This window comes from Anabrus simplex, chromosome 7, assembly GCF_040414725.1.
Source record: "Anabrus simplex isolate iqAnaSimp1 chromosome 7, ASM4041472v1, whole genome shotgun sequence".
NCBI lineage: Eukaryota > Metazoa > Arthropoda > Insecta > Orthoptera > Tettigoniidae > Anabrus > Anabrus simplex.
This window is the reverse complement of record NC_090271.1, coordinates 73629556-73649058: the sequence shown is the minus strand read 5'-3', so window position 1 is coordinate 73649058 and position 19503 is coordinate 73629556. Positions and strand designations below refer to the sequence as shown.

The window sequence follows — 19503 nt, the reverse complement described above, 5'->3', positions numbered from 1 at the left end:
TTGTAATGTATCTTTCTGGAAACCTGGCCGGGATAAGGGGATGATCTTGACGGAGACAAGGAGTTAGTGGTTAGAGAGTTATTGGTTACGACGAGTTGTTGTTTAGTAGAGTTATGGTGTAGCAAGGTTATACTTGTGACCACATGTGGTGACATGCTTTTAAGCAGTCAACTGTTTCAACCAAAGAGAATGGGTTTCAAACTGTGTGTTAAGGTTGCAATCTCCATGTGCAGCGATTGGCATTTTTTTTAATGGCGGCTTTGTGATGTGAGTGTTTCGTTTGTGACAGCAGTGATTAAGGTTATGTGTGTGTTTAATTTGTAAATAGATGTGAATAAAATAATTGTACCAACTGACAGCATCTCGTGTGCGTCTTTGTGGATACGTTACACACTACACCTAAAACTTTTGTATGATGGCCACATGAAGGGTATGTCGGCATCTGTTGTGCCTTGTATCTGAAATCAAGTTTGAGAAATCAAACTAAAATGGATGGCAATGCTAACCTCTCAATGAACTACTACTATCACAATTTTTAATTCTCATTATATTTAAAATGTGTAGGAAGTAACAGTTCAACCAAAAATAGGCCTACTAACCTCAACTTTTTAGCAACATTTCGTTTCCACTTTTCAGGGCAGTTGGGCCTCTTCCTAGCTTTCCTAGGTGATACAGGAGAAATTCCTTGTCCTAACTCAGGTTCCATAATAATTTAAAATACATTAAAATGAAAACTCGATAAAAATTAATTGAAATAAACAGCACAGTGCAAAACACAATACCAAACTACTGTAACAACAACAACAACAAACACTAAGCTCTGAGACAGTGGCCAGCCATGAGAGGTCACGTGACTGAATAGAACGCTGTGATTGGTGAACTTGGATTTTGCTACTTTTGCTTCTCAGATCTCACAAAATAAACTTAGATTTTGCAGACTTTGATTCTAAGGCTACCTTTTAACTATTAAAATAATACATTTGTGTGCTGCTTTTGCAACTAAGAGTCTTATATTAAAAAATTATACACTACAGAGCATACAGGGTTACCAATATCTCAAATTCAAAAAAAAAAAAAAAAAAAAAATGGAGATTGCGGCTTTTGCTTTTAGGCTCCATGTATGTGAGGCTGTGAAGAGTATGGGTTAACCAGCAGAGGTGATAGATAGTTATCAGAAGTATGCTTACCTGTGTGAGAGCTTTGAGGAGGAGGTACCAGGTTTGTCTGGATAACAAAGGAAAAGTGAATGCCTTGGGGGAGGGGGGGGGAGGATAGAGAGAGAGAAAAAAAACCTTGAGCAAGAACTGAGAGATCTTGAGCAAGAGAATAAAAATATTAAACTTGAGCAAAAAAAAAAAAAGGATATTCCGATAAGCCTTAAAAGAGTGTCGTAGAAAGAACGAAAAGTAGCGTATGAGTAGAATGGATATTTTTAGACTTTTAGCCACAGTGAGCAAATCAGAGTGGACGCCCTGAACATCATGGTTAACTGATTTTAGTCGTGTTCGTGAAAATAACTGTAATCTCTTCACTTATGACTAGATGATGGATTCATATGTGCTAAAAAACAGCAAAATATGCATGAATCTATGCACTAAAAAACGGCAATATATGCACTATTGCATACGCTGCAAAATACTTATTTTCCTTCTATGTATAAGGTTGGTTCTCCATATATCGACTGCTGAAGAGGAATATCTTTTGAGTTGTTTTTTTCGTTTGGCATGATTTCTAAACTGGTCTTAATAATAATAATAATAATAATAATAATAATAATAATAATAATAATAATAATAATCATCATCATCATCATCATCATCATCATCATCATCATACAACAAAAAATGAAAGTGTAAGTTATAGATCTGACATGCCAGTGGCTCCCATGAGCTCACAGTACACTGAACAGGCTTACCAACGTTGATGAATAACATGAGAGATGAATGACAAAGGTGAAAAATGGTTATTGCTACAAAATATTGGTCTGAACAAGACCATTGGTTGAGAAGGGTTAGTTCCATCTAGTGACAAGACCATAGGAACAAAGAAACTGGTGGCATTCTTTAGTTTCAGGCTATTTCGGTTTTAATTCTTCCATATAAATAAGTCCACCTCCATAGCGCAACAGTTAATATTATTAGCTGCTGTCCTCGGTCGCCTGGGTTCAATTCTCAGTACTGCCAGAAATTTAAGAATAGCAGGAGGGCTGGTATGTGGTTCAGCTCACCTCCATTGAGGGTGTGACTGAAAAGAGCTGCACCACCTCGGGATGAGGACACAAATTTATATTCATTTCTTTAGAATACATTTGTTGTAGGTGGGTTGATCCCTGGCAGGCATTGAGGAAGGATCTCTCTTCTCTGCTACTTAAGGTATCGTAAAACATTATTCCAAAATTCAAACCAAATACCAAAGTGCCACCGTTATAAGTGATTACACATTGTGAAGCTGTTGTTAATACCTAGTGTTGACTGTGAACAATAATGCATTATGAAGGCTTCTGGTGGTGAATGGAATTTTAACAAATTTGTTTCTTTGCATTATTGTACTGATTTGAATGTCAATATAAAATATATCTGTTGTTTTATACAAAATAATAATTAAAAACCAGCAGTTATGCATTCATATGTGCAACCTTACCAAAAGGTACACAAAACAACAACTGAAAACAAAACACAATACTTACCATAAGGGCAGTAGCACAAAAAATATGAAGCGTGGAGGGCAAAAACATGAAGGAAAAAGGGCAGGATCTTATCATTAACGGTTGACAGGTTGCCAGGTCAATATTACTAACTACTAAATAACACATGAGGTAAAATTTAAAATAAATAATATTTACTTAGTAAATAAAATTTGAAATTTAGAATAATGTAAGAACAGCTAAATATATATTTATTCCATCCTCAAAAAAATTTTTGAATGCAATTAAAATAAAAGGGAGAAACAGTATTTTAAACTGAAATTTAAATTAAGAGGAAATGAAGCTGACATTAACATAGGCTTCCACCAAAATTAAGTTTGAAAACTCATAACTAATAACATTAAATAGGTCAATTACATTACCTTAACGCACAGAAAGATTAAAATTTTTCTTGTTTTTAAAAAAATTTGGTTGCAACCGGTATGCGGGCCCGCGATATAAATTCTGTTTAAAATTGAAATTTGCTACACTACAAACCAATAAGAGGGCATACGCAAAAAGCACACACAATAACACACGTACAATAGGCTAATAAATCAGTGGCTCCAACCGCGAATGAAATCTACATAAATTAACAAAACCAGAATAAATTATAATAAACAAAGGAGGAAAACAATCCCAACAAAATAAAAATATCAATAGAAAAGATACAATATACGTTCCCACTTAATAACAGAACACGGAAGCACACAACAGGAGTGACATTTACCGACGCCAAGCCATCATCCCATAATAATCATCAAAGCCACCAAAGTTTAATCATCGAGGCCATCAGATAAGATAAGAAAGGGATGACCATGACGTAATAATCCACAAAGGCAAGAAAACTCAAATAATGGGTAGCTGTGACAAGTAAACGTTAAGAGAATGGCATACATAAATTAAATGTCGACCAGCAAATTTCAATTTTTCACAGACTCGACCTTACTAAAAATCATAATAATTATAATAATTATTACTCCCATGGCTTATAGTACGAAATTACCTTTACCTTTTTTTTAAAAACAGTACGCCAACAGCCTAGATAATTTAGAATGAAGGGGCCTTTGGATAACGCTAAGATGCATACATGAGGTGTCATTTAATTAACGTCCCGACAATGCAAATAACGATCTCATACAAGTGGTCAGCCAGCAAACTCCAAAGCAACACGGTTAGAAGGCAAATCCAAACAATGAAGAAAAATTAGAGAGGATAATACACATAGATAAATAATAATAATAATAATAATAATAATAATAATAATAATAGTCATGACGGAGATGATAATAATAATAAAAACATCACTAAGAATGGGTAGGCAAACAAGATACGAACCACAACACAGTAAGTTTAAACAACACCCACGAACTACAACCTCATAGACACATAACTAGCGATACCCAATTCCCACATAATAATTTAGTTACATACTTTTATCATTTTAGTGCATTACAGTACAATGAATTTTGCTTCCAGATGTTTACAGTTTTGAATGAACGAAGTTTTGGAGTATGTAGTCCTTGGCTGTACGAGATCACCAGAAAAATGAATGCTTTTCAGTACTTACTTGAGTAAAGTTAAGATATCCAACTTACAACACATTTTGCACATCCCATCTGGTTAACGGTAAACACTCGCACGAAGTTTTCTTCTTACACCAATAAAAAGGAATTAAGGTTGGAGCACACTGAGAAATATTTAAAAAGCAAAGGGCATAGCCCTAATGTTCAGTAGATTATCCCCCGGAGTCAGGCTCCATTACAAAGCCGCTCTGGTAACACAAAGATGTCTCTTTAAAGGTTCTCCTTAACACAGCCATGTTGAAAGCTTCAACGCAACAGGCCGACTGCCTCGCTCTCCGCAGAGAAGCCGGAAGCTCACAGTACCCAGCATTCAAAGTCGCACACTCCGCTTGCCCGCGTAATAATAGGAAAAATATTTTGAATTAAGTGTGCATGGAAATTCCACAACTAGATGACAGTTTCCAACAATTATCGATAGATAACGTCTCGTTTCACAAGTACACATGCCAGAGACATAAATAAATATCCATAGATGTTTTCAAGTAGTAATTCCATTATGCCAAATAAATGTTAGTTGCCATTTTCACGTCACAATATGCACAATAAAACTTTGCAGGTTGATTTCAGCGCATTCATATGCACAATAAAACTTAGCGAGTTGATTTCAGATGCTACAAATCGCCTTATTTCTTATAGGCATATCATATCTCGAAACAGAACATGCATTATTCTAAAATCTGCCCTCTAGTTATGACTAATCCTAAAATCAGAGTCATAACTGTTGGGGTGATATATCATTTGTTGTATATGTTTTAACATTTTCCCCAAACCTGAAAAGTTATTTATAGTACAGTGTTATTCTTGTCAACCATTCAGCTTTTACTTTGTTGCTTTTTAATTTTAAGAAATGTTATGAAATTTGCATGAAGTTTATAGGATAAATATGAAAACAAATGAAGGAGAAAAATGAAAGCCAGGAGGTATTGTAGGGATAGTTAGCCCAGCTATAAGGATGGGGAGGCTGGGTTGTCCAAATGAAGTAGTTTAATATTCTTCATTTTGCAATTCATTGGTTGATCAGGTAAACTGAAAATTATGGTCAGGGTAAGTTAGGGAAAAGTCAAGGAATTTTTCTTGTAAATCAGACTGGACAACCTGAACATTGTTGTTCACTGATTCGAATCCTATTGGAGGAAAAAAGATATCACCATCAGAATGTTGGCTGGCAGGGTAGGAGAGATGGTGGTCTACAATTTTTGGTCCCTAGATTGCACGCCAAAAGTCTGGAATGTGCCAGGTGGGCAACAACCCTAAATGTAGATCATTAATAATTGATACGCATACATTCTGGAGAATTGAAATATTCTGCCCTTAGTATTCTGGCACTGGTTGAATGTTTACATGGATGGATTCAGTAATAATGAAACTGGAGTAGGAACAGGGGATTACTGTTACCTCCTTCCCTGTATACACCAGTCAGCAGACAGAAAACATGGTTTGATGGAGAAATTGAATTAGTTACTTAACTCTTAGACCATTTTAGTGACTCGACACTTTCCAGAAGGTTGTACTTTTGGTAGACTATTGTTAGCCATTCAGATGGTATCTTTCTTATAACATCCACGATCATTACTACTTCAAAGTATTGAACAAACTCTAAAATGCCTGAAATCTTACTTTCTCTACAGACAGGATCCCCAGTGGATCTTAAACCCATGTACAAGCCAAGAATAACAGGTCTGCAGACTGAAGAAAGTCAGTGAACTCCTATTGGGTGTAAATCCATGGATGTGTACTCTGTGATAAACCTTATTTTTCATGAAATCCAAGAGATTGTAAGGAAAAATCAGTATAGCAAACAAAAGGGAAAAAGTGGAAAAGTATTCATGTGTTTTGGAAAAGAAACAATGAGAGAACAAACTGTAGCATCTTTCCAACTACACACTGGACATTACTGTCACGCAGCACTTGTTTCTCTTATTAGAATCTACCAGTCAAAAGATTGGATGCTGACCACCTCTTGCTCTGCAGTGGACTCAACCATAGTTTTCATCAAAAGACAAAGCTGAACTTTAATAGAATGCTAGAAATGAAATAAAATTTCCAAGAAGCTATAGCAGTGGTAACCAAACCCCTCTCTCCTTAAAGTTCTTGCAAAAAAAAAAAAGCTCTAGCTCTTGTCTTCAGCTCTAATATCTTGCTTCCTTATAACTGTTGTATCTCTCTCCTTTTACCTCTGTCACTTCAGGCACTGTACAATCAGCTCATTGTTTATAGAAATAGCTACGTATTGGTTGATTCGTCATATTTATTGCCCTAAAGTACTTCAGTTTTGCTCCTCTGTGACACAGTCCATTTAATTCTTTGAAGTATTTTTCCTGTTTCTGTATAATTATTTAATTATATTTCTTATATTGCTTTGTTTTCAGAGAGGTCTTGCCTCACTGCTACTTGCTGGTCACATTCACAACACCAACTACCACTCACTGGGGCTTCATTTGAGACCTGTGTGCAGGGTAAGTAAACATGCATGTTCTGAAATAACCAGTCATATTGGTATATTTATTTAAATGAACATTTAATATAGGTGTATATAGAAAAGTTAGTTCCTAAAAGGGGACTTTGAAATTAACCACTGCAATTGGCCTCCTGAGTATTGGCAGGTAAACCATAAAACTTACTGACATGAGGAAATGCATGTCAGGCATCAACCAGCTAGTGCATAAAAAAATATTAACTCAAAGATCCATGATAGGCCTAGCAAGCCAGTGGTAGCGTATTAACATCGCTTTCAAGAGTCAAACAAGCCTCAGATCATATGTAAAACCAATACCAAAAGTGAAAAAGCCTTTGTGCAGATCTGTCAGGTATGACAGCCAAAATGGCTCCGATGACAGACAAATCTGTTAAAAAAATATATAAGAATTGGGACTGTCAATGTAATATCCTTTGAAAAGGATGCAAGAATTCAAGAAATCACACGGATAATGACAGAGAGAAACATACCGATAATGGGACTAAGTGAAATATGAACAAAGGGAGTAGCAGTAAGATGCTGGAGAAGGGATATAAAATGTGGTGGTCAGGAAGAGACAAGAGAAAAAATGGTCTTGCAATAATAGTGGCTAAAGAATTGGCCAACAAAGTACTCAATGTGGATTATGTTTGCGACAGAATAATTAAAGTTCAGTTAATGATGGAAGGAAATATCCTTGATATAATCTAGGTTTATGCTCCTCAAATAGCTTGTGAAATAGATAAAAGGGAAGAATTTATCACTAAACTGGAGGATGCTGTAACATCTAACAAGAGGTATTATAGGAGACTTTAATGCTACAGTTGGGAATACTAGAGGATGATATGAAACAGTTATAGGAAGCCACAGATAAGATTACAAAATTGATGAAGGGGAGATATTATTAGACATGTGTCTGAGAAATAAATGGATCATTGGTAATGGATGGTATAAGAAAAGAGTCACAAGTTTACCGGATACAGTTAGAACTTGCAATCATCATCATCATTATTAGTCGTGCTCATTACAAAGTGTCGTGACCTTATAACTCCATCATTTCCGTGTTGCAACCTTGACAAGATGTCTCCATCCCGAGTGGTTTTCACATTTCGTTAATATGATCTGAAGTGGTAGCCCAGTGATCTTCTTCGCCTGATCTATCCATCTCCTTGCTGTTCTTCCTCATGGTCTACTGCCTTCAGTTTTGCCTTGTAAAATTACCTTTTCCATGTTCTCTCCATCTCGTCTTAAAATGTGGCCAAGGAACTGGAGGCAATGCTCACTCACACGGGAAGATAGGCGTTTCTTGATGCAGAGTTCGTCCAGAATGGAAACATTAGTTCTTCTTTCTGTCCAGGGTACACGTAGCATTCTCCACCAACACTATATCTCAAAGGCATCAATGCGCTTTTTGTCTTTAGCATTCATGATCCAGGTCTCACAGCCATACAAAAAGACGGAGAACACTAGTGATTCTACCAAGCGCATCTTCATGGCTTTTGATATTGCCCTCTTCTGCCAGATCTTATTAAGTTTAACCATTGCAGCACAACCTAAGACAATACGTCTTTTTACCTCTTTATCACAGCTTCCCGTGTCATTGATGACAGACCCCAAGTATACAAATTCCTTAACTATATCCAGGTCCTTTAGGCATCCTGTAAGTTGGATTTGACCTTGTCGATCAACTACCAATAGTTTGGTCTTTTTGATGTTTATCTCTAGACCATACTGAAGAGTAGTGTTCTTCACCCTTGTAAGCAGGTCATGAAGTTCCTCTTCACTACCAGCGATGAGGGAAGTGTCATCTGCAAAGCGCAGGTTATTAATTTTTCTGCCATTAATCGAGATTCCACCATTCCAGCCATTGAGAGCTCTTTTGATGACACACTCTGGATAGATGTTGTAGAGTTGAGGTGATAATATACAACCTTGCCTTACTCCATTTGTCACATTGAAAATGCCTGAGAGATCACCATCCACCTTTATGGTTACTGCGTGGTTTTTATACAGGCTTTTCAGTAACGATATTAAGAGCAGTGGAACCCCAAATTCCTTTAGCACTTGCCACAACTTTTTGTAGCAAATAAAGGCAGGGACACAAAACTTGCGAGATTTCTCAATTATCTGTCTCATGTTCAGGATAGACTCTAGTGTTCCTTTACCTGCAACAAAGCCTGCTTGTTCTGCGGATATCTGAGGTTGCAGGAATGGTTTTAGGCGTTGATTTATTATGTAGAGTAGAACTTTGCTTGCATGGGATATGAATGCGATAGTACGATAATTGGAGCAATCCCTTATAGACCCCTTTTTGTGAAGAGGGATTAGTATTGATGTTGTCCAGTCCTTGTGCCATTCACCGGTTTTCCACACCATATTACTTACCGAATGTAAAACACGCATGCCCTCCTCCCCCATCACTTTCAGCTTTTCTCCCGAAGTACCATCCATACCTGGGGCTTTGTTGGTCTTCAAATGATTGACAGCATTCACAATTTCAGTGAATAAAATATCAGGTTCTTTGTCATACCTCATAGAAATTTCCTGTTCAGCAGAATTATTTCCTTTGCAATACAGCATTTCTCTATTGCTTTGTTCTTATCAGTAATAAGGTTGCCATCTTCATCTTCAATCACCCATGTGCGTGGTTTGAACTTACGGGTAATGCTGTTGACTTTTTAAAAATGTCACGTGTTTGATTCAGCCTGTGATGTTGGTCTATTTCATCACAAATACTGGTGAGATACCGTATCTTGTCAGTTCTACAATTGCGCTGTATTTCGCGGCAAAGTTCACTATATGCTTCTTCGTCTTGCTTGGCTTGAATGCCACGTTTCTTCAGTATGCTCTGCTCTTCTATCAGCAGTAGAGTGGTGTTCGATATCCAGGGGTGCTTAGCTTGGGAAGAATTAGTAAATGGTTCAGGGAGAGAAGAGTTAATGATTGACTCGAGGTTATCCCATGTTTGGGAGGCTGATCCTTCCTCCTGTACTTGGTGGAGTTTTGGCCTTATTCTTTCCCCAAAATCTTGGAGAGCATTTTTGTCAGTAATGCAAACCTGTGTCACTCTCTTCTTCTTGGTCAGTTTCAGTTTGATCTGCATTTTCATGGATAGTGTAATGTGGTCACTACCACAGTCTGCTCCAGGATAGGTTTTGCAATCCAGTACAGAAGTCCGCCATCGTTGCCTCACCGAAATGAAATCAGTTTGATTTCGAACCCTGACGCCAGGAAAAATCCATGTGCATCGACGCTGCGGGTGATGTTGGAAGAGAATATTGCAGATAGGCAGGTTATTGCCAACACAGAACTCCAGTAGACGCTCACCACGCTCATTTCTCACACCTAGACCGTGCCTTCCAACCACATGTCTCAAATTATTGTCTTCAATAGTCTCACCTATCTTCGCATTAAAATCGCCCTGAATAACTAATATTTCCTTCTGAGGAATCTTTCTGAAGGTTTTTACCAGCAACTCGTAGAATTCATTGATTTCTTCATCCAGTGCAACTGCAAGTAGGAGCATAAACCTGAATGAAGTTGATCCTACATGGAGAAGCATTCATCTTAATGGAGATGATTCTGTCAGAGACAGGCTCATATCCGCCAACAGCACTGGCTAGTATTTTAGGAATCACTACAGCGACACCATTCCGACTGAGATCCTCACTTCCAGAAAAATATATGGTGTTATCCGAGTGAGTGACAAAGTGGCCACAACCTTTCCAATGTGTCTCGCTGAGTCCAAGTATGTCCAGATCATGTAGGCTCATTGCTCTTTCAATGATAGCCAGTTTTCCTGTCTGTGAGGGACCTCGTACATTTCAGATTGCAATCTTTCTAACTACGCGCAAAGTTGGTTTGGATTGATTTGCACATTCAGATGCTCCTCTCAACCATGTCTCCCCTGGAGATCCAACTGGGAGACTTACTCCGGACACTGATTTATGATTGAGTAAAGCCATGAGGTTGTCTTGGGAAAATTAACAGTGGTAGTTTCCCGTTGCCTTCCACTGACCCCCAATTCCTCCATTGGGTTGCTCGGTTTAACAGGAGCACCACGTGTAGGTAAGAAATGGAGAATTGAGGTGAGAGAGGCTAAGAGAACTCTCTTGTTGAGTTCTTAAATTTGCATCACACCTCCATTTAGCCAGAGTCTCAAGGTGGTCGCAGAGACTCTCCCTAGGTCAGCTCCCAGGGCCCAGAACTTGCAATAGAAATCCATAATTGATTATATAATAATAATGGAAGAAATCAGAAGATGCTGACAAACGTGAAAGTGATTCCAAGCATTAATCTCGACGGTGACCACAGACTGTTGGTGGGGACATTGATGAAATTCAGAAAGGGTAAATGTGGGGGGGGAGAAAGACAGGCAAGAATCAAATGCTGGAAACTAAATGATAGAGAAATCCAAGAGATATATATAAGGAAAAGATTAAAACTCAACTTCCTAAAGATGAGAGGAAGTATGTTGAGGAAGAATGGAAAAGATTCAAACAGGCCTTAGTCAAAGCAACAGAAGAAACCTGTGGAAGGACATCAACAAAATTCAGACACAAAGAAACTCCATGGTGGAATCAGAGAATTTCAGAAGCAGTCAAGAAGAAGAATAATGTGTGGAGAGAATGGTTCAGAAATAGAATGGAACAAAATAGAGACAGTTGGAAACAACTAAGCAGAGCAGCAAGACAAATTATAGCATTGGCTAAAAAGATGTCCTGGGAAAAATTCACAAAAGAGATAGAAGAGAATTATAAAAATGACAAGAAAATATTATACTGCATATTAGGTAATGGAAGGAAGCAAAACAAAAATACATCAAAAGTGATCAATAAAGATGGAAAACCCATGTTGTTAAAAAAAAAAAGTTTTGAAAGTATGGAAAGAATATTTCCAAAATCTTTATGAAGGACAAAATAAAACAAATGAACTCAAGGAAATATCACCATTACAGTGGAGAGAATGTATAAACGATCAGGTGAAATAGGAATAGAAGATCTACAAATGTCGGATGTAGAAAAAGCTGTATTAGAAATGGAAAATGGCAAAGCTCCTGAAATAGGTGACATAACAGTGGAAATGATTAAAGCTTCAGGACCTATTGGAATGCAGTGGCTGTATAGGGTGATGAAGATAGTATGGACTGACAGAGAGATTCCTGATGGTTGGACAAGGGCACTTATTGTAACTATTTAAAAAAAGGTAATAAGACACTTTGTGAGAACTGCAGAGGAATAGCATTACTGTGGCATTGCACGAAGATTTATGAAAAGATAATTTTACAAAAAATCAAGAACAAGATAGATTCACAATTAAGAGAAAAACAATAAGTCTTTAGATCTAGAAGCCACGAACCTACTATGCTGGCGTAGCAGGGGGAGAGGTAATACCCCCACATTTCGCGTCCCGGGTGGCGGATAGGGGGGGTCCTACCCGGCTTGCCAGCGGACTTGAGGGAAATAAAATACCTCTTGCAGACCAAACACACAACACCCTCTGGGTGGGGGATGCAGACGAAGAATTCACCCACGGTATCCCCTGCCTGTTGTAAGAGGCGACTAAAAGGGGCGACCAAGGGATGATTATATTAGAACCATGACGCTGCTTTTGATTAGTACCACCACGCGGGGAACACCATGGGTCGCTTTTACTTGCGCGTAGTACCACTATGTTAGGTACCAAATAGGTTTGTAATTAGTAGCAAACGAGGGTTCGACGGCTTTTACAGTACCTGTGATTAGTAGCACTATATGAGCGACACCATGGGACGAGGGAACCCATGTTCTCGCTTGCCTATGATTAGTGCCCACTATTTGAGGAACACCACGGGATAGTAAGAGTCCCTGTGGGTAGTACCCGTATGTGATAAACACCATAAGTTTGCGTTGCCTGTAAAGGGCACCGCAGTGTGCGAAACAGCGTAGGTCTGTAATACATGTGCGAATTTCGTTACCTGTGAGTCGTACCATAATGTGTGGAATACCGTGAGTCTACGCTACTCTTGATTAGTACCGCAACATGACAAATACCATGGTTCTACTTTCCTAGCGATAAGTACCATTGTGAGGGGCCGCTGACTTGGTTTTTGGACCCCCTTTTGACTACAAGTATCATCGGTTGAGTATTGTGCTATAGAAGCAGTCCCTTGGTCAGTACTACTATTGTTCTACGGCAGCTTCTGTGCATGTGAGGCACTGTGGGTCAGTTCCGCTGATCGTTTTAAATTCACATCCATCCATCCATCCATCCATCCATCCATCCATCCATCCATCCATCCATCCATCCATCCATCCATCCATCCATCCATCCATCCATCCATCCATCCATCCATCCATCCATCCATCCATCCATCCATCCATCCATCCATCCATCCATCCATCCATCCATCCATCCATCCATCCATCCATCCATCCATCCATCCATCCATCCATCCATCCATCCATCCATCCATCCATCCATCCATCCATCCATCCATCCATCCATCCATCCATCCATCCATCCATCCATCCATCCATCCATCCATCCATCCATCCATCCATCCATCCATCCATCCATCCATCCATCCATCCATCCATCCATCCATCCATCCATCCATCCATCCATCCATCCATCCATCCATCCATCCATCCATCCATCCATCCATCCATCCATCCATCCATCCATCCATCCATCCATCCATCCATCCATCCATCCATCCATCCATCCATCCATCCATCCATCCATCCATCCATCCATCCATCCATCCATCCATCCATCCATCCATCCATCCATCCATCCATCCATCCATCCATCCATCCATCCATCCATCCATCCATCCATCCATCCATCCATCCATCCATCCATCCATCCATCCATCCATCCATCCATCCATCCATCCATCCATCCATCCATCCATCCATCCATCCATCCATCCATCCATCCATCCATCCATCCATCCATCCATCCATCCATCCATCCATCCATCCATCCATCCATCCATCCATCCATCCATCCATCCATCCATCCATCCATCCATCCATCCATCCATCCATCCATCCATCCATCCATCCATCCATCCATCCATCCATCCATCCATCCATCCATCCATCCATCCATCCATCCATCCATCCATCCATCCATCCATCCATCCATCCATCCATCCATCCATCCATCCATCCATCCATCCATCCATCCATCCATCCATCCATCCATCCATCCATCCATCCATCCATCCATCCATCCATCCATCCATCCATCCATCCATCCATCCATCCATCCATCCATCCATCCATCCATCCATCCATCCATCCATCCATCCATCCATCCATCCATCCATCCATCCATCCATCCATCCATCCATCCATCCATCCATCCATCCATCCATCCATCCATCCATCCATCCATCCATCCATCCATCCATCCATCCATCCATCCATCCATCCATCCATCCATCCATCCATCCATCCATCCATCCATCCATCCATCCATCCATCCATCCATCCATCCATCCATCCATCCATCCATCCATCCATCCATCCATCCATCCATCCATCCATCCATCCATCCATCCATCCATCCATCCATCCATCCATCCATCCATCCATCCATCCATCCATCCATCCATCCATCCATCCATCCATCCATCCATCCATCCATCCATCCATCCATCCATCCATCCATCCATCCATCCATCCATCCATCCATCCATCCATCCATCCATCCATCCATCCATCCATCCATCCATCCATCCATCCATCCATCCATCCATCCATCCATCCATCCATCCATCCATCCATCCATCCATCCATCCATCCATCCATCCATCCATCCATCCATCCATCCATCCATCCATCCATCCATCCATCCATCCATCCATCCATCCATCCATCCATCCATCCATCCATCCATCCATCCATCCATCCATCCATCCATCCATCCATCCATCCATCCATCCATCCATCCATCCATCCATCCATCCATCCATCCATCCATCCATCCATCCATCCATCCATCCATCCATCCATCCATCCATCCATCCATCCATCCATCCATCCATCCATCCATCCATCCATCCATCCATCCATCCATCCATCCATCCATCCATCCATCCATCCATCCATCCATCCATCCATCCATCCATCCATCCATCCATCCATCCATCCATCCATCCATCCATCCATCCATCCATCCATCCATCCATCCATCCATCCATCCATCCATCCATCCATCCATCCATCCATCCATCCATCCATCCATCCATCCATCCATCCATCCATCCATCCATCCATCCATCCATCCATCCATCCATCCATCCATCCATCCATCCATCCATCCATCCATCCATCCATCCATCCATCCATCCATCCATCCATCCATCCATCCATCCATCCATCCATCCATCCATCCATCCATCCATCCATCCATCCATCCATCCATCCATCCATCCATCCATCCATCCATCCATCCATCCATCCATCCATCCATCCATCCATCCATCCATCCATCCATCCATCCATCCATCCATCCATCCATCCATCCATCCATCCATCCATCCATCCATCCATCCATCCATCCATCCATCCATCCATCCATCCATCCATCCATCCATCCATCCATCCATCCATCCATCCATCCATCCATCCATCCATCCATCCATCCATCCATCCATCCATCCATCCATCCATCCATCCATCCATCCATCCATCCATCCATCCATCCATCCATCCATCCATCCATCCATCCATCCATCCATCCATCCATCCATCCATCCATCCATCCATCCATCCATCCATCCATCCATCCATCCATCCATCCATCCATCCATCCATCCATCCATCCATCCATCCATCCATCCATCCATCCATCCATCCATCCATCCATCCATCCATCCATCCATCCATCCATCCATCCATCCATCCATCCATCCATCCATCCATCCATCCATCCATCCATCCATCCATCCATCCATCCATCCATCCATCCATCCATCCATCCATCCATCCATCCATCCATCCATCCATCCATCCATCCATCCATCCATCCATCCATCCATCCATCCATCCATCCATCCATCCATCCATCCATCCATCCATCCATCCATCCATCCATCCATCCATCCATCCATCCATCCATCCATCCATCCATCCATCCATCCATCCATCCATCCATCCATCCATCCATCCATCCATCCATCCATCCATCCATCCATCCATCCATCCATCCATCCATCCATCCATCCATCCATCCATCCATCCATCCATCCATCCATCCATCCATCCATCCATCCATCCATCCATCCATCCATCCATCCATCCATCCATCCATCCATCCATCCATCCATCCATCCATCCATCCATCCATCCATCCATCCATCCATCCATCCATCCATCCATCCATCCTGAATTGTGGTCAATGGATGTTTTTGGGCTTTTAATTTGTCATTTTATTTTGTCTCATTTCATACCATTAGGGGCCGATGACCTAGATGTTAGGCCCCTTTAAACAAGAAGCATCATCATCATATCTGGAAGCTACTATAGCTAGACAAGTAGTAGAAAAGAAATGGGAATTTGGAAAAGACATCGCAGTTGCATTCATAGATATACAAAGGGCTTATGACATGGTTGGAAGAGAAGAGATATGGCAAGGTCTGTATAGAATGGAATTGTCAAGAGAAATGTAATTCAGAATTAGAAACATGTATAACAAATGTCTGAACTGTATTATAATAGATGGCAAAAAATCAGAATTGTTTAGAACAGATAGAGAAGTTTGACAAGGAAGTGTGGAAGTGTACTTTCACCAGTGCTCTTTAATATCCGTACCTGAGAAGCAAAAGGGCTTATGTCCATTTTATTAATTTTACAGTATAAGCTAAAAACCGTAACTGGCTACACATTTATGCCAATTGCTCATTATGCAAATGCGGTAGAATTGTAAATGTTTTATATATATTTATTCAGCATAACATATATTTACATGGATGTTAAATAAATACATATTCATAAATTCTAATCTAAATTTTCTCAGGAAAACCATGAAAATGGACATACGCCTTTTTTCTTAATTCCTTGTTAAACTTCTGGATGCTGTAAAAGTAAGTTAATAGGTTAACTGTTTGCAATATCAGTTTATATCTCTTCTGTAGCTAAATGAACAAGAAAAACATATTATAGCACACACAAAACTTAATGAGTAATAATTATCACATTGAGAAGTTGTTCACTATTTTTTCTTTTCATTTCCACATTATTTTTGTCACTGAAGTTCTGTGTAAGATAATTATTGTAATTAATTAATTTTTCTTGAATGAAATGTTCTCCAGGGAATTTCAATTTATGTCGGCAGAAGTATCACTCAATGGTAGGATATTCGTCATCTTCTCCATAAGGAAGATCACTGTAAAATGCACTGGACTGCTGTGGAATCCACTGAGTTAACGTTTGCAGGTCCGTGTATTTTGCTGAACTAATGGGTTAGGGTCTGCTTCGTACAGTCGGAATTTCCTTTGGTAACAGGAGAGCATTTCTACGATGTCTTATGATACCAATTTGTTATTGGTCGGCGTAGATTTCCCTCTTCAATCACATGTTAGAAACCCTGACAAACTTGTCAGTGACACACAGCATATTCAAAAACATAATTTTACACCCAGGGATAATTTCATATTTTATTTTCCAATGTGTAGAATTTTGTCATCTTTCTTCTCTCTGTAGAACTATGCATTTCTTTATGAGTTCTGTGTCTCTCTCTTGGAACTTCCTTCACCAAGGTTCCTATTATCTAACATTTCTGGTCCCAAGAACTAGACTCTAGCAATATGCAATACATGTAGTGGAAGTTTAAGAGCTAAGTTTAATGTTGATAAATAGCATTAAAAAAGTAATAATAACGACGATTAAAATATTACTAATAATACAGCATATGTTAATGGGATCTAATTTTAATCAGTTAAAGTTAGTATTACTTCATTCTATACATCAAATTTGGTGATTGGGGTGTAACTCCACAAAGCATAGTCAGTAACAAAATGTAGGCTAATACGGAACTCTTCAGTAAGAAACATAAATACATTTACCTCTCACTTCTCATGCTTGATTCAGAGCAAGTTGCAATATCATCTTCCCTCTTGAAAAACGAATCATTCTGCGTATGTTCAAACACCGAAGTCTCGCGAAACGTTTCCCGGTAGGTCATTCAACACAACCCATTGCTGCCAAAATGGCTGCAACAAGACAGAAACCCTTGGACTTGTGCTGGGATTCTGCCGGAGCACTGAACTAATGCGCAACCATCGCCACCACCGTGTAAGAACGTCGATTGCTCAAGGCTTGAGACAGCGTGGATGGGAGGTGCACGAGGAGGTTCACTGCATCTCTACCGATGACTCCAATCAGAGGATGGACATCGTAGCCATCAACAGAGAGGACATTAAAACAATGATCTTAGATCCCACCATTCGCTTTGAAAGAGACCTTAATCAGACTCGGGATGTGGACCTAGAAAAGCAAGCTATTTATGTTCCATGCTTGCCTTACCTTTCATCTGAGTATAAAATACTTATCGATCGTTGGATTGTCAGAGGCCTGCTATTCGGAGCAAGAGGCACCCTCCCTAGCCAGACATCAAACTTCCTACAAAACTTGAAAGTTCCATTCTGAGAGTTAGAAAAAATAGTAATACAGATACTTAGGGACACTCTGCAAATCATTCATTTCCATCTGTACCTGAGAATGTGATTGACATTCCTCCCCAACTAACCCTGGGGAAAAAAGAAGATAACAGCATCAACGATTAAATTTTCATTTCTTGATATTTCTAAACTTCATTGAAATTGAAACTCTATTCCGGATCCAAATGGTCACCCTCATTGGAGGATGGATGATTTATTTTAATAAATCTCTCTCTCTTACAATATTTCACTGTTGTTGTTTTCAGGCTAATATGCATGCGATAACGCAGGTCTTTTATATTCCCGTAACACAGGAAACAATAACGTTCACATTAATAAGCAGACATCATTCTCGTATTCCAATGATGTAGGCATAAGGCGAATGTCCATTAATTCTTTCTTCCCACGGAGAAATTACTAAGAAAAAAGGTGGATGTTCTACATGCGACCTTGCTGCACTAAAAAGTTTTCTGCAAAAGCCGGATATCCCACATGCGCTTTTTCCATCCTAAAAGCACTCGGGACTATCGCCGTTATGCCACGCTCTAAATCCACAGGGAATGGCAACAGGACAACCGCCTTTATTCCATAGATGCTGTCGATTATACCGAACACAAAAATGGCCCTAACTCAGAATCACAAAAAATGGACATATGCCCTTTTGCCTCTCAGTACAGATATAGTGATGGACAACATTATTGTAGCCTGGATTGATTTTCGCGGCCAAAGAGATGCATAAAATGTGAACGTAAAACCCAACAGAAGCAAGGATAAGGTTGGCTACATACATCAAAAATAAAATCGTAAATAAAATAAAAGATGCGGATAGGATACTCAAAGCTTAAAGGTCTAATGACAACTACAGACAGGAATGGTGTGGAAAGTGGACTTGGACCCTATGAGGCAGTAAGATCATAGGATGTTGTAAGGAAAAGAATGTACTCGCCCATACCCTTCGTATAAACTATAATTAGAAAAAGAAAGAAAAGAACAGAAACCTATGGAAAACAGTTCGTGAAAAGGGAACAGAAATACAACTGCAACTTGAATCTTGAACAATAAACCAGATAGGATATAACAAACAATCTTCTGGATGGTCCATCATAGGACGACTACAAATTGTTCG

General features: G+C 39.9%; 1 protein-coding gene across 1 annotated transcript in view; it reads left to right on the top strand.

The window, feature by feature from the left end:
• The window catches only part of PIG-T (phosphatidylinositol glycan anchor biosynthesis class T), a 260582-nt gene that overhangs the window by 67598 nt on the left and 173481 nt on the right, over nt 1-19503 (top strand). The window contains exon 4 of the mRNA XM_067151175.2: nt 6639-6725. Within this exon, the coding sequence (XP_067007276.2) occupies nt 6639-6725 (87 nt within the window). The remainder of the gene's footprint in view (nt 1-6638; nt 6726-19503) is intronic.